Raw genomic sequence first — 17,735 nt, forward strand, 5'->3', positions numbered from 1 at the left:
CAATTGAAACCAACAATGACAGCAGAAAAAGATCAAACCTTCTAAGTAAGCAAAGTAATTACTATACTCAAATTGTCTTACATTACGTTAGGTAAAAATCTACAAAACTGCTGAGGAATCAAAAGAATCTATCATTAGCAAAGCACACTTTTCTAACATGCTATCAATTAAATTATCTTTTAAACGATCCTTAAACACTACATATTGTTAAATCAGTTTCTCTCCTCTTTTCCATTTTTGAACCCTTAGGATTAATCATTTATTTAGAGTTTTAATGATAGATAACATTAATGGCAAATACAAAAAAATCGTTACAATTTCATGAATTTGTTTTCAAAAGGGATTACTTTACTGTAGATATGCTAAAAGCAGAAGGTCTTTCTTTACATTTATTATAAACTTGAAGTTAAAAAGAACAAAATAAAAAATATGAACTAAACCAGAAGAGTGAAATATTCTTCACTGGATAAGTTTACTGAAGATTACGTTTTTTATAATGATTCTTTATCTATGCACACACAGATGTGTATGTGCATATCTATATCCATATATAGTTCTAATGTGCCAAAATCTGATGTGATACTCAACTTTTAGAACATAGAGGTGCACAACACAATGTTTTTCATTCAACATGGCATTTCAAAATAAAATAAAATCTTATTAGTTTAGATATCATTAAAGCTCTTACCCATTATTTTTTTAGAAATGTAAAAAAAATTACATCCTATAGCTTTCAAAACTTTGAAAGTTAGCTGGTGTAATGTATTGCTGGCACTCAATTAAATCTAAAGCCTAAATAAAAGGAATGGTAATTAATTATGATTGAAACAGACAGGAATTTTAGCCTGAAAATATACACTGCCAGTATCACTACTGTTCCTAGTCCATTCTTGGAATAAAAAAGAGCTCCCAGATGTCAACTGTTATTAAAAACCAGATGTTAAGATAGATGTCTTGCATGTTGCTGAATTAAGTAAAGAAATCTGACAGTCCACTATAAACTCAGCTATCATTTAACACAGAAGAAATGTGGGTAAATTTTTTAAGGTTAACTTGGAACACGCCTTTAGTTATAAGGTCTACACAACTACACCACAGAGCAAGGAGAGAACAAAGCCTGAATATTCCTTTTTATTTTTGAAACAAAGGGACAGATTCTGTAAAACTTCCAATGAGCTGGCTTTGCCTCACTGAAAATACAAGTCCTTCCCTTTGAATTCGACAGCAGCTACTTTTATTCAGGCCTACTAATGCTAATTGAACTGACTTTGAAGTTGACAAGAGTTTTGCCAGAGTAAAGGCTGAAGAAAGACTGAAGGATTACTTTTCCACTGAGTAGTTTGATCCTATTTCACTAACAGAATGCATTGGGTTAATCTTTGGTGATATCTTTAAAAACAGCAAAAATCAACAAAATGGGCAGCTCAGTACATTTCCAAATGACTCCTCCTAACTACCAACAGCTGTTTTGCTGTTTAGTGTATTGTAATTCTTCAAACTGGCAGACATCCATTTTTACTTCAATTATTTGTGTGATCTTTTTTTGGAAGAATTCTAGAAGAGTTAAAAAAATCAAATATTGTCAAATATTTTTAAAGAGTATTATGGGAAATTACAGACTATATACTTTGACACTGATCCTGATATACAGTAAGCAATAGATTAGATGCTGGAGCTCAGTTAATGTCAGTCAACGTCAATTTATTGAGTACTGGTTCTGTCAAAATAACTTTCTATCTTTTTTGAATTACATAGAGACTCTTTTGATAAGGCAAGTGCTTTGAAATAATATGCTGAGATTTCTGTAGGGCATTATGTGCCACAGGACACAGTGTCAGCAAAATCAGTTCTATAGAGACTGAATCTTGCTGGAGAAGGAAGGGGACCTGCAGATACCTTTACCCATCCCAAACTTGTTCTGAAACAAAATGTTTCAGATCCCCCATGATCTGAAACAAAAGTCCGAGAAAAACTGCTTGGAAAAGTAGATGTATTCAGGATTAGCTAAATAAATGTTATCAGCCACACATATGTACGACTGAAATCACATATACAGTGTCATTATTTGAAAATGTACAGGGCAAACTTAGGGAACTGTATCTAAAATGATGTCAAAAAGGACTTTACAGATCACGGTGGAAGTGAACATGCAATACAATGTTGAATTTACAAGGACAAATACAGGCAGAAAAATAAAAATCAAAGAGTTTGCTGTATTCCTATGCAGTAGCATAAGACAATTAATAGAATTACACATCTGGTGCTCATGTCATACTTCTGTGACTATTTGAAAGACTGTAACCAGATCAGGAAACAGCTGCAAAATTATTGAAAAATAAACTTGGCAGTGAGAAACAAAAGACACTCAACCTAACTGGTCACTCGGAAAAAAAAAAAAGACTGTTTGATCACGATTAACCAGCACATACAGAAAAGGAGACAGCTCTTTTCTCTAGCAGGAAAAAAACTAGATAGAGATGTATAGGATGTAATTACGTTGCAAATATGGTAGATATTTTTGAATGGCACATCAGTTCTGGATGACTTGAAGATTTTATATCAAGGCTTAGACACTTTCTAAAAGTTATGACTAACTATTCAAAATTACTCAAGAAAATTACAGAGTTAACAAAGAAATTGAGTGGTCAGATCCAGATTATGATCATAGTCCACTTCACTTTCAACATCTACAATTAATAAAAATCCTCTTCCATCTTTTTTTCTCACATCTGCTTTACTGAGAATGTCTGTGCCATGTTCTTGTTCTGTACACAAAGAGTTTAATACATACTTTCCAATTTTAGTGATTAGCAGGTTCATAAAAATAATTAAAAACAGTCATCTGTTTTGACAGACAACTGAATAGAAAAAACAAACCCTCACTGCGTTTTAAATTTTTAATACTGAGCAACCTCAAAACCAGTCTCAATATACTGTCTTTTTAAAAAAACTGATATCTATATCGTATTTTGACTTGATTTATACCTACCCCAGAAAATCTGTTCATATCTCATTTTTAATTCCACACACTAATTATTTATAGAAGATAAACAGACTTGCACTAATGTAAGCAGAGCTCACCCACTTAGCATCCCTATCAAAAAGCCCAATGTCTCATAATTATGTGCTTTATTACCTAACATGTTATTATTTAGTTAATTATCTCATATATTCATGCTAGGTAATGCACTGACCTAAAAATACCTGGTGCTTGATGACAGTTGAGGAGAAAAGTAAAATTCCTAGAGATATCAGATAATGTTGACCTTTTTTTGATTAAAAAAAGTAGGATTAAAACAAAGAACCATAATTTCGTGATATGTGCTCTCACTTCTTAATTTAACAGAAGCCAGAACATACAGATGGAAGACCTTAAAGAAATACTAAAAGAACTCGTTGATCACTTACTATTACCATTATGCAGACAGGTTGTTTTCAAGCCTGTACTACCACCTTCCAGCGCACTGAATCAGAGTTATTCTTGTAATTCTGCTGCCTGCTATTCTGAGGAGTGGATATTTAATGGTGCAAATCCTAACTTACTGTTACAGGCTTTACAGATTTTTCTTTATGGACAGGAACAACTAGCCAAAAGCAGCGGATAAAAAGCACATAAGAATCAGTACTGCGGTTCTCACTGGGTTTATGAAGAAACTGTTCTATCGAGAAGCTAAGGTTTGTTACCTCAATGCAAACAATTTAAGAAAATACAGAATTCTTCACTGATGTTCTGAGACAAATGAAGTTCATTACATATTTTTGCATTCTTGACACACTGAGAAGCAAAATAAAAGTTATGCCTTATCATTTATTAATATTGGATCAAAGGCTTCCAGAAGTATGCTTAGTCTTTCATATCAGTGTGTATCCTACAGAATCATTAATCTATGGCCCTTTCAAACAATAAACTATAATCAAGCAATTTTTGATTAATGCTTGTGTACATTAACTGCTTTTTAAACTTGGATCTTTCATTGGTTTATATGGTCAAGAAAGAAATTTGATGACAAAAATTGCAAAGCAAAATCTCATTTACAGACAAGTAAAAAGGGAAAAAAACCCCAAATTTAAGAAATGCCATTTGAATTGACAAATTAGTATACACAATTACTACAAAATCTTTATAAGTCAAGTTATCAAATGCCTTGAATTTTTAGGACTGACATTCAAGTCTCTAATTTGGACATAAATTTAGGTACAGGACAGTGGTATAATCTCAAGTACTATGAAAGCCTTTGTACATGAGCTATTTATAGATTAATAATTCAATAATTCTATGTCATCCTCTTGTTAGTCCCTACTTTTTTCTTTGCTGCTACTTATCATATTTGCTTAACATCTTAAAAGGTATATCCAGTGTTACTAAATATGATTTACTGTTCTGTTCTAATTACCACAAAACCTAATGTTAAAACCTCAAAACTGACTTCAAAGTAGCAAGATGAGGAACTTAAAGAATAGTGCTTGGAAAACACTACACACAGATGTAGAAAGCTTGTATAAAGGTGTCTTCTGTTTTGTTACTGAAGTGTATCTCAATACAAGTTTTGCAGGCACATTTCTCGGCCATCAACTCTTTAAGGTTCATCAGTTTCATTAGTAAATTTGAGACAGTGGCCTTCAGATAAAAGGGGCTACATTACACAGCAGGTTAGAAACAAAGGATAACTTTAATCATGGTTTACATGGTATCCAAAAAAAATAAATGATCAGATGCCAGAAATTATAAGCCTATTCATAACCATTCTGCATATAGCATACTCTTGATTACTGGAGAATGTTAAATAGTTGCAAGAGGTTATATTTAGCGGTGTGTTGCAGTAACAACAGATCTATAGCCAATGCAATTGGTACAGAGAATCAGCATCTGTACAATACACCTAGCTTGGGGGGGTACTGTGGGTTAATTTCACTCTGTCACCAAGACTGAATTCCCTTTAGCAACTTAACTGGTTTGGGGGACCTTTTGGAATGCATCTTACAGTTAAATTTAATCAAAAAGTAATTCAGTGTGCCCACTCCAACTCTTCTTCTGGATATGAACCATAGTGCAGTAAAAGGGAACAATCAGGAGATTTCATTCAAATCCGCACTGTTGATCAGAACTAAAACCCTAATATAGATGCACTCAAAGACTGCAAAATTCTGCATTATGATGAGGCCCACTGGTACACAAAATATGGTTAACTGAAATGAGGAATATAGTGAAACTGACAAAAAAGACACTAAACACTTCCACAAAGCTGAAGAACAGCCACGTTTGCTCACTTTTGTGGCATGCAAGTATCTTTATAAAATCCATTCTTTCAGTTAAAAGAAAAATAAAATCCTAATCTCCTTTTAGACAAAAGCTTTCGCAACACAGGCAACATTAAAAATTTGATGAGTTAAGCTTTTCTGGCTCTCTTCCCACAATAGAAGACCCTTCCTGACATGGCTCATCACATTTCCCTTTCATGTGCTGGCATGCTAAGAATTAATGTCTTAACTGGGGTTAAATAAATCTAGTGATAACCTGCTCATCTCTTGAACTAACTTTCTGATGACTGATTTATGCTACTCTCCTTATTATCTATGGCTACTAATGGGTCATTAAACATGTAACTACTGGCTCTGGACTGTGAAACTGTCCTACTTACAGCAAAACAATTACATTTACAAATACTAATTTCCTCTTGTGACACAGAAATCAACCTGCTAAGTAATGACGTTGCTTTCAAATCAAGAACTTAGTAAAAAATCAGAGTCTTTCAGACCTTAGAGAGACTTTTATCAGCTACTCGGTTTCTAGGACCAAACATAGCTGAGGACTAATTTCATGAACTCTCCATACACAGAACAATTGACTACAGAAGAGTTTTGTGCATGAATGATTTGAAGAACCGAGCCTGTAACTGGAAAGGGGAAAGACTAAGAGTGGATTTGTTTAAGGCTTTGGTGCATAGAGTTTTAGAAGGTCTTTGGTTTACGTTTCATTTGTATATTCAAAAGTTGAATAAATCTTAAAAATTGCTTCGGTAATATGGATTTATATCACAGGTCTATTTTCAAAGCTATCTGTAACGGAAGGGGTCACAAGTAACCATGCATCACCCAATTATGAAAATGACCATAAAACCCATCTCACCATTTGTTCTATTTGTATATAGTTAGGTTAACATAAAAAATAAATACTGGCAATGGGGTAAAGTGGAAGGTTGTTTCTGACCACTTACTTTACAACACCCAGACTAGCATTAACATAAGATGTTTCACCAGATACTCATGCATTCTAAAGCTTTATCACTAGATGAAGCAGAAACTCAATGCTTCTTACAAGAAGTGGTCCGTGAAATCAGATTTGCAATGCAAAAATTTATGGTCCTCTTTGTAGTGAAAGCCTGTGACATGTTATCTCGCTTAAGTAACCAGCACCAGATATGCAACTTTTGTTATCAAGTTACTGTCTCCCAGAAATGCATTTTTGGCTCTTTCAGCTGGTTTAAAGACCTATTTTAGACTATGATAGTGGCAGCTAATTTTTCTAGTAAGAAATATAAGATAAATGTAAACCTCTATATAAGTGTTGTATATTCTAACACACACATTCAGGGGAAATGAGGGGGAGAGGTTTCTATAGCTAAACATGATCTCAAAAAATTCTTCCATATGTGGAAAAGACTGCAAAGCTAACATATAAATATAGATATATATAAATATACACACTGAGCAGTATGTATACATTTACATCACATTCATTAAACCTCAAAACATAAAATAAATTCATTTCTGTAAGCAAAGGAGAGGTATAACTTTTCAATATATAACATCCATCTCCTGTAGGTATCAGACAGCAAATCCTATTTTCTACTTCTTACTTTTAATACAACTCCAATTTAGCTGATCTCTTAGTCAAATTACAAATTTAATATAACTAAAAGGTATGCCGAAAAATCATCTGGCTACAATATCATTACAATTAAGAGGTAGAAATAACAAAAGCCTAATGAATACTACAAACTTCTATTGGCTTTTGCTTGCAATGGGAAACACTGAGTAGAGCACAATGTATGTAACTGTAAAACGACATGACACCAAAATCAAGAACTAGAGTATCCCTGAAAGATAAATTCAAACTCAAAACAGACTCTTCCAAATGTCAAGGTTCTTTCTTATGTTCCATCACAAGTACAAAGTAATCTACAAAAAAAAAATTTTGAAACCAATCATATTATCCTTAAAACATGGGCAAGCCTCTGTGGAAGATTATTTCAGTTTTCTTTATAGGGTAAAATAGACAAATACCTAGACAGATGTCAAGGCACGAAAAATTCTCTGTATCTACTGAAATAAGCATATGATAACACTTAGTGACTTTTGGGAAATGCTTAGACAGAAATTACATCCTCATTAGAAGAGAAGTATTTGCCATTCAGTAGCATGTTTATAATAAACAGTATAGCTATGATAACTGCCTACAATCTAATCAGAAAATAGACTTTTTAATGGTGACCATGATACAAATAGGATTTTATTGCATTCAGTTCAACAAGTCTGAACAACATGTGATACGAATCACAAGTTCTCTGTTCCAGAGGAAGAATACGTGTAGCAAAGATGAAAAATTAGAGGAAAACTTAAAAACATGAAAGCATTTATATGACTAATTTGCACTGCACTCCTGAGATCTCAAAACAGTAATTAATTCAGCACAATACTAGTTATTTACAGTGGCTATGCCTGGGATTGTTTAGACTGAATGTACCGAAAAGCAAATCTTGCCCTGCCCAGATTCCTAAATTAAATAAATCCATGTGACTCCAATGAGCTTAATGCAGGCTCAGCACTGCGCTAATACAATTGCGTGCTTCCTTCCAGCTTGAGGCACCAGCAGAGCAAGTTCACATACATTTAGTGAACAGACAAGAGCAAGCTTACACCTGCCCAAATACAATGTGTAAACATGCAGGATAAAGAAACACAGATTATTAAACAAAAACTGGGTCAGGGAGGGAGCTAATAATTCCAATTTACTCCATTAAATAGCTATATCATATCACTTCTTTTATATACTAAAATGTCACTGGTGCCTTGAGTTTTCCCCTTATTTTTGTTTCTTCTTTCCCGAACAACTAAAAGACAAAGACTTAACGTTGCAGAAAACTCCCAAACATATTTCAGTTTTCCAAATACTAAACTTCTGCTCAGATTGAACTTTCTGCTCACAGTCTAAATAAATTTGAATAATTTCATTCTTTTCAAATAACCACGGTTATTTGAATAAGCTAAAATGTTTGGTTTATGTTTGTCCTCCTTTTAATTTGTGTTGTTTGGTTTCGTGGGTTTTTTTTACAGACAAATCCCAGTTTCAATATTCCTGAGACCTATTCAGGCCTTTGATGTTGGCAATTTTCAAGAACGGCTACAGAATATAAGGCAATATGCTAACAGCCTGGGCTGTAAAATACACCATGTAGCATGCACTCCTTTCTTCTAAAATTACATATGGATCAATACAGTGATTTGCAGATCAGGATCCAGACACTAAAGTAATAACTGTTGTTCGACTGTCCTGTGGCTCTGATTTCAAAGTCATCCACCTCAAACAAAACCCCATCTGACCTGTTCAGAGTTTTTCACATTTAATCTTTCAACAACTCCAAGGGTATTTAGCAGTTCCACCTGATGAACCAAGACTTGTTGCCAAGATCAGTGACCACTTTACAAATCAATAAACTTTTTTTGAGAGCACATGGTCTTCTTCAAAAAGTTAGTTTTTAGTGGCATACTCCTACTTCACAACAGTGAGATTATTGTCAACTTTCGTGTATCACTGCATGTGATTTCTTTTCTCAAATGAATGATTTTACAAGCATACTTAAAAAAATCTTATTAAAATGATACATATTTAATAATAAGAGTGCTATCAGATAGCTCCTTAAAAGATGGTTTTCTGACTGGAGAGCAGCAGGAAGGGAGGCTTCATAGATATACACTGCCCCATCACTCTCCTAATAAGCAGGACTTTTTCTTCTTTAGATAATAGTTCTGAAACCTCGAACTACCTTTTAGGCCTCTCTGTTGAGATTTTAGAGTAACGGGAAATTTGATGGTGAATTTGTAACAAATTGCTTCTAAACACCACCACCTTGTAGAAGCGCCATCAAAAATATTTTAAATAGGAACAAAACCTCTATGTAGTCAGACTGGATTAAAAGATGTAAAAGGACATGCTACATGCTTGCGACACCATGTGACATTCCATCCTCAATTACAGCTGCTAAGAATAGGGCCAACTTTTTAGAAAGCAGCCAGATCCTACAGCTTTATGGCATGCCCTATGATACTAATATTTTTCTAAAAACCAGATTCTTTTCTATAGTATTATCTATAATCATAAAACGACAAAAAAAATATTTGTAGCCTTGCTGACCACGGAATGAAATATTCAACTTCGATTCAACTACAGCTTGGGAATTCAGGAAACTCTTACAAGGTGAGAAACACTTTACATATTATGTCTTTAAAAATCTCCAGTACTATAGGAAGTAAGATGATAGTTTTTAAAATCATCAGGATTGGCAATTAAGTCCTAAAATATGAAAATTCTGTGGACATTATACCTTCAGTCTTCTACCGTGTGGATGCAAAATCAAGTTCTTCCATATGCCCTCTCAAATAGAATAACCTCCTATTAAGAATGCCATTAAATTAACTTGAGTATATACTAGAAACATACATGTCATAGATTACGTACACAACTTCTTTTAAGTCACTTTTTTATGTAGAGATACTGTTAGTAATTTAAATAACCAAGTATAGTTTTTTACTATGTAGTCCATAAGCAGAAATTTGAAACTTAGGACTTTTCAACCACATACCAAAGATCTCTTGAACTTGAACAAGAAAGCCCTGGGTGATAGCAAAAGAATGTTATTGTATGTTATATGGAGACCATCCTAGAGTTAGAGACCTGTCATATGTGCCAGTACATTCAGGGCTGTTCCAGAGACAGCAAGGAATCTGAAATGTCCAGAGAAATTAATATTAAGTGAATAATGGGTGATTACAGCCTGAAACTCAGAACAAGATATAAATATGGAGGGGGCAGAAAGGCTTCTGAGATTAGAAAACCCAAGGGAATGGGATGTCTCAATCTGACCAGACTTGTGGTTAGCCAGACATAATTCCCTGTTGGTTAGTAACTTACAGGCCTGTTATACTAAAAGCACAAGAAAAGAACGACAGAAGGGCTGCAGTACAACAAGGCAGCTGTGGCAGGGAATACAAATGTGCTGATTCCTATCAACCTTCAACAGCAACCACAATTTGCTTCAAGAGCACACAGTCATTCATGTGACACAAACAAGCACTTCCTCCAAAACATTTTCAATACAAGGAAGAAAACTGAAAGGTGATGCGGGCAACTGAGGCCAAGAGAAAGTGTTTAAAAAACCAGGAAGTATATAGAGGTGAGATATAAAAGAGGCAGGGAGCTGGACAGTAGGCTTTGTGATGAAGTCCATGCTATAGGGCAGGACAGCTTCTAAATCAGGAAGATTAAATCTATTTAGCCATGTTGTTCTTGTTCCAGATAGAACTTGGATGCAATGATCCAGATTAGATTACTGTACTGCACTCTACAAGGGGCTAAATATTACAACTCCTTGGAAATTGAAGCTAGCACAGAATGCTTATTAAGCTCATTTTCATGCTAGGAGTATTACACTCGCACTCCAGGATACACACTGACTGCCAAAATGTTTCCAGGTGGAATTTCAGTAAGATTGCCAACTCTCAAGCCAAAACTGAAGAGAATAAATTTAAGTTTTTAGTGCAAAGCTGCAAAATTATCTTTTTTTTTCCCAAGTTTTTTAAAGACTAGTAAAAACAGTTAATATTGCAATGTTATTGACATGGCAGCACTGAATCCCCATAAATGTATTTATATCAAATAAAAATCAGATGCACCAACGTAAACTAGGGAACACATCATGATTCACTGTAACATGACCATGTGTATGGGCAGAGGAGAGTTAGAGTCTTCCTACTGCTTGTGAAGTTTTCTTACCTCTTCCCCAGAGTTTAGGTCCAGACATACAAGGGCAAAAAAAGGTTGCCAACCTATACCTCTCCCTAAACAGAAGAGCAAAAAAAGAGGGAATAAAGGCAAGAATTGGCTGGAAACTTGGCTTTGCTCCCCAGCAGCAGCCAGAAGACCTAAACAAATCCATTACAGCTGAAATGAGGTACCCAAATATTCCTTCAAGAGGTCAGAGATCCTATCCTTTAATACGTCTGGAACCATGCTGCCACATGCTGCCCATAGCAGAATATGATGATAAGTAATATTTTTAAGAGTTATAACAAATAATCTTGGCAGTCCTGGGTTAATGGTTGGACTTGATGATCTATAAGGTCTTTCCAAAGCTAAATGATTCTATGAAAACCAAGATAATTAAAATATCAATACCTGAACCAAACCATACCACGTAAAATGTATGCACATTTCAAGCAGGATGTGTGTGTATTTTTCCTCCAAAAGACTGGTGGTACACCATCTAAAGGGGGTATGGACTCCCAGTAGCATATGTACAGTACTTTACATCAGTAAGAAACATCCTATTCTTCGTTACAAATATGTACTCAAATACACATGTACATGCTTTTACAGGCTTATATGATAACATGCATTTATTTCTCTATATAAATGTAGCATATAAATTTAGAAAACCCAGTATTATCTACATAAATGCAAAATGTTTCAAGATTAACACTGTACATGCAGCTATCTCTTTCTCTTCAGAATTTGTGAGAAAACTTTCAAAACCCCGCCCTAGCATTCACTAAATTAAATGACATTTACATTACAATATGCACACTTTCTTGTCTCCTTACAAAATCAAAAAAATGCCTCTGATACTGAGAAAATAATAAATTTTCAAATCTTGTTCTTTAGTTTCAAACCACTAGCAGTATGTTGGATTACAATCATCAAAAACCAGGTATCTAGAATTTACATGTAATACACTATCGAATAGGAAGTACAGGTTTGTACAGCACATGGCAATGAAATGACTGTACAAAAGAACAGTGTATGGAATGATAAACAACACAACACAGCATATAAAAAGTAAAATAAAATCCATGATTGAAAAATGTAAGCCAGAGCAATGACTAGGTTTCACTCATGATTATCATTGACTGTGCTGTTCTCTAAGATTATTTCAGCAGGGATTTTGCTATGGATCTCCTATTTGCTTGTTTTACAAGTAAACATTTGCTGGGCTAGTTCATTGTTCACAGAGTCTATGGAAATCTAGGGATGGCCGTACCTCAGGACAACACCTACTCCAAGCTCAACGCACCCACACAAGATGAAATATAACTATTATGTGCAACAGATATTCATCTAACCTGTTCTTAAAAATCTCTAAGTAAGCAGCTTCCATTACATCTGTATGAAAGAATGTCCACATTTTCTTTCCACTTACAGATTCATTAGACCCATAGGGAAAAAAGTTTCCTTTTTTTGAATAACTAACGTAGTTGTTCTTGGTAAAATTAAACTTAGCACTCCTGCTATTTCTCCAGTGGGCAGCGGACTACAATTGATTATCATCTTCTTTACAAAATATTTTATGTATTATAAGACTTATGTCTCCCCTTTAGTACTTCCTAGACTAAACAAACCTAGTACTACAAGCCTTCCTCATAGAGCATGTTCTCTAAAACTCCTGTCATTCTTGTTGCTCTCTTTTGTTCCTTTCTAATTTGTCTATCTTTCTCATACCATGGTGATCAAAACTGTACACAGCTTTTCAGATGAGGTCTCACCAGTGCTTGAAAGGACAGAATAATTGCTTCCTGCTTCTTCGTTCGTATTACACACATCCCAGAACTAGATCCAAATTCACTGCAATGGTATTCCATTGTGCAATCCAGATGCCTTCTTCCATGCTGGTGCCTCATCAGTAACTTCTCCCCCTTGTAAATGGACTTGTGCTTATTGAATTTCGGATTAATTATTCTAGGCTTTCTCTTGAGTTCATTGAGACTGAAGCAGCTTATTGAGCTGCTCCTACTATACCTGGAGCTTCTTGGAGCTTGGTTCATCATACACTGAAATAATTTCTAAAAAAAATACTCCGTGGAAGCAGATAAAGGACAAACCTCTTTGGAATGCTGCTGTGATTGTCCCTCCTGTCTGACAATGAGTAACAGAAAATTTATCTGTAGCATGTTATTTGTATCAGTTGCCCACCCCTCTCATGGTGATTTCATAATTAATTAAATTTAAATAGTATTATTTATACTTACAGATCTTAATATTGTAATTCCTTTTACATTACATATTAATTACATTACAAATTAATGTATTTATTTGAATATTAATAAATGGTGGGACAACATTAAAGGCCTTATGAATTCAAAGTATGTCACAGCTACCACTTTCTTCTTTAGCCACAAAGCCAGTTACCCTATCAAAGAAAAATAGATTTGCTTGACATAATTTGTCCTTGACAAATACAGGCAGACTAAATATAGGATGCATATGCTATGTAACAGCCATCTAGACCTGCATTCTGTTTTAGAGAGTGGCCCAAAACTGTCACCTAGGAAAGAGCGCAAGGATAAAGTGAGTACGTAGTGATAAACAATCTCATATCTTCAAGAACGTAATGTAAAAATAGTTTATCTAGTACTATTCTGATGGGAACCACCAGCTGATGGTTAGGAAAAGAGGATAAGGGCAAAGCAAGTATAAAGTGATCTGATATACACTGAGATGGATAGATAGGTAACGCCATACAGTCTGATACAGACATCAAACTACTGAAAATGAACAGTAAAAGGACTACAGGATTTCTCTTGATTCACTGATTAATAATTTAGTCCATAAGTTTCCGGGGTCTAAAATAAAGGTATCCATAGATCCCCACACATTTTATTTGTAAAGATACCAGTCTGAGAGAGCTGGGGTTGTTCAGCCTGGAGAACAGAAGGCTCCGGGGAGGCCTTTTTGTGTCCTTTCAATCCTTAAAAAAGGGGGCTTAGAAGTATGATGGGGACAGACTTTTCAGTAGGGCCTGTAGCAACAGGACAAGGGATAGTGTTTTTAAACTAAGAGGGTAGATTTACATCAGATATTAGGAAGCAAGTCTTTAATGTTCAGGTGGTGAGACACTGGAACAGTTTCCCCAGAGCAGCTGTGGATGCCCCATCCCTGGAAGTGTTTAAGGCCAGGCTGGATGGGGCTCGGAACAACCCGCCCCAGTGGAAAACGTCCCTGCCTGTGGCAGGGGGGTGGAACTGGATGATCTTTAAGGCCCTTTCCAACCCAAACCATTCTATAATTTATGATTCCTCAAGCCTCCAAGGATCTCCTATATCCTACGTGAGAGTTGTTCAATGTAATCGTAGTTTAGAGTAAAACTGAAAATAACAGTACTAGTAAATACTAGTAAAATAAATAATTTTCCTAGTATTTTACGTGATCTATCTTCAATGTACACATTTCCATCACTCATACAATTTCTTAAGTTTTTTAAGTTCTTGAAGATGTTTTGATACAGACTTTCATTATGCTTCTTATTCATTCTCTTCCCTGAATAACCTGCCGTGAAGAGCAACTTCTTCACTAAATGTTAGCTCTCTTATGTTGTCTTGTCCCTCAAATTTTATTTACAGGTTCAGGTTTCTTGAAGCAGTTGAAAGCAGTATCGGGGTTTCAGTAACACAGAGGTTGCTGTTACTTGTTTTTTCACATCTCTTGCCTTCATTCTGGTTTTCTCATTCTATTCCTTGCACAAAACCAAAACCTTTTTTACTTCATGGTTGTTGTCAGACAATTTTGCCTTCTTTTATAAACTCAGCAAACTTGTCTCTTAACCAGAAACAGAACTAAAACCAAAATAGCAAATCACAATACCCTTCTCCACTTTCTGAAAGAAAAGGTTGTTCTTAACATGTTCCAAGAACTTGAAAGGTTCTGTGTTCTGTTCAGGCTTTTGTTTGTTTTTTTGGTTTTGATTTTTTCTTTTAAGGTGGCATCTAAGAAATAGAGTTATGTCATACTTATCAGTTCCTGTCTTTAGTACAACTCTATTGGTCATTCTACGAAAGGCATCATTTACTTCTTTGTCTCCTATTCCCAATGAAGTAGTTGAACATACATCCCTGTTTTAACTTCACCAATGTTTTTCCTTTTCATTTCTACCAGCCGTTACAACTTTATAAACCAAGTTTGTATCAAACAATGATTCTTCATATAAAAGCAATGTTTTATTTTTCCCTAGGGTTTTCTACCTGAAAAAGTTACTTGCTTCTCTAGACTGTTTTTCCTACTCCAGATAAATACATACACGGATAACTTTCCTCCTTCCTCCTTGTCCTACTGTGACTGTCCTAAAACTCCTACAGTTTTCAGCTGTCACTCATTGTAGTAGGCTAAAGAGTCATACAATGATAAGATCTTAAAATTTGAAAGTCATCTTCAGGCCAGACTTCATGCATAGCTGACAAGGTCTCCACTTACTAAGCATATTCATTACAAATGGAATAGCGGCATCCAGTATCAGCTGGAAACGCATGGCATGCTGGAGACAAGGCGTACATCCACGTTTTAATTCCAAAATAGAAGTTTCTTTCTTGAAGTTTCATCTACTGCAGCTTAGCTTCTTTCATTTGTATTTCTCGTGGTTTAGCATTTCATACACAAAAACATGTATACGCATACATGTATGCACATACACACATAGTTTTTTGCCATAACACATTTAACAGTATCAGACCCAGACACTCCAGGGAACAATTATGAAAATATGTTCACTAGCAGAAGGGTATTTTAAGGATGAGCTAAAGTTGTAACTAGAATATTAAATACTATTTTGATGCGTACGTATACAAATATGATGTATGTTTTATATAATTGCATAAGGAATTAAAGAATTTATTATTTTCAATACTATTAACTTCATAATGATAACTAGCTATAACTAATAACAGTAACGTTTTTACTAATAGGTATAACAATACTATGGCATTATTTTCAATATTATAACTATAAAATTAAAACAGATACTGATACTTTATTTTTGAGGGATCTGGTCTTTAAGCTTTCCAGAAATAAAAGGCACAGCATTTTCTGTTTGGAAACATCTGTTTAAACACATCAAAGCAATAAACTATTCAGTCAAGGTGCCTGCTTCACTCAGCTGTCCATGAATCAGAAGTACTGAGCTTGCATGCTGGACACTTAGCAAATTTCTGCCTGTTGACAGCAACATTATCTGGAAAACCACATTAAAGTATTCCAAAAGGTAAAGTGTTGGAACACTATAAGCCACAGAACATCATAAACATATACAGTGTAAATATTAAAACTATGTGACAGTAAACTTGTTTTAACCATTTTGTATTTTAATTTTCACTTAACTTTCATATCATTCATATTCTAAAATATTATCAACAAAAGTAAATGAGTTACATATTTACCAATTTTGGTTGGAAAATTGTGTTTATTTGTAAACAAATATTGACATTTACAAAATCAAAACAGTGTTGGGCTTATGGATATTTTTTCACCCTAGTTGGAGGAGGAAAGGTTCAATGCTAACATGCTCAATTAACATACTTTAGAAGGCCATGTTATTTGGACAGCTCTCTGCCCTTTCGGAAACACAAGACTCTAAGAATGATGATATTTTAAGAAGAATAATAGTGAATTACTAAGCATTTTTAAATCAAAACATCTCTTGAAATTGGTTTATCTTGCCTAGCTAAAAATGCACCACTATTGATTTTAAGCTATATCTGCTATTTGAAACCTTCAACAGAAAGATACTTCCAAAAACACATTTGGAATTATTGGTTTACAAGTTGCCAAAGGAAACCACTGCACAGGTTTTTCAATAGTAAGATTAATCCATATATTTTAAATAAACAAAAAATTACTCCAAAAAGTGAATACTTCTGAAACCACTAGTAATCACTAAGTGGGGAATTTTTTACTGGTGTTCTGCTGAAAATGTTGAGTTATAAAATCCTGAAAATAGCTGCACAACTTTTAAAGAAATATAGGGAAGAAAAATGTAAGACACCAGACAAAAAGCCAAAATGTTTAAATTGTCTCAGGGATGGAAATAAATACCAGAGCTATTAGTTTCAGTTCAAAGATCACTTCACTTGCTTATTATTTCTTTGGAATATTTATTTTATCTTGAAAGATCAAAATAATAAAATCGTAAAACTGAAGGTGAAAAAAGAGGTGACTAACCTGATCTGGAGAGGGTCTGTGGTTGGAGTGTTGTGGCCTCCCAGGAGATCGATGATGGTGGTGGTGGTGATGGTGGTGGTAGTGGTGATGGTCATCATCGTAGTTATCTGCCATCAGTTTCATTCTGTTTTGTGTCTGTTTAAGATGTAAAGTGAGACAATTCTATTACATGTTGAAATATTTTGCCATTAACAGTGTTTTAGGAAGATCTTAGCTCTCCTTTTTTTTTCTTTTTTTTTTCTTTTTTTTTTTTTTCTCTTTGGTAGCTGTAAGGATCTAACAATAGAAGTCAGACTGCTGACTCACAAATAAAAAAAGATACCAAAGTATGTGAACACATCTTCCGTCTCAGTTTTCACATGAGTAGAATTGCAGAAAGAAGTCAGAAAAGGGTATCATCGAGGATGTTGTGTTTGAAGGGTGGCAACAGAGACATTCAGCTTTTCTAAATTTAGTATTTTAGAACAGTTTTCCAGTC

The 17,735-nt window shown here is 34.6% G+C and overlaps 1 protein-coding gene across 4 annotated transcripts in view; it reads right to left on the reverse strand.

Annotated features, from left to right (window-relative positions):
* Positions 1-17,735, reverse strand: part of ERC2 (ELKS/RAB6-interacting/CAST family member 2) — a 521,548-nt gene that overhangs the window by 120,995 nt on the left and 382,818 nt on the right. For all 4 annotated transcript variants that reach the window (XM_055710069.1, XM_027805155.2, XM_027805144.2 and 1 more), the window contains one exon: positions 17,258-17,392. In XM_055710069.1, the coding sequence (XP_055566044.1) occupies positions 17,258-17,392 (135 nt within the window). The remainder of the gene's footprint in view (positions 1-17,257; positions 17,393-17,735) is intronic.

The sequence above is a fragment of the Falco cherrug genome, chromosome 4 (assembly GCF_023634085.1).
Source record: "Falco cherrug isolate bFalChe1 chromosome 4, bFalChe1.pri, whole genome shotgun sequence".
Classification (NCBI taxonomy): domain Eukaryota; kingdom Metazoa; phylum Chordata; class Aves; order Falconiformes; family Falconidae; genus Falco; species Falco cherrug.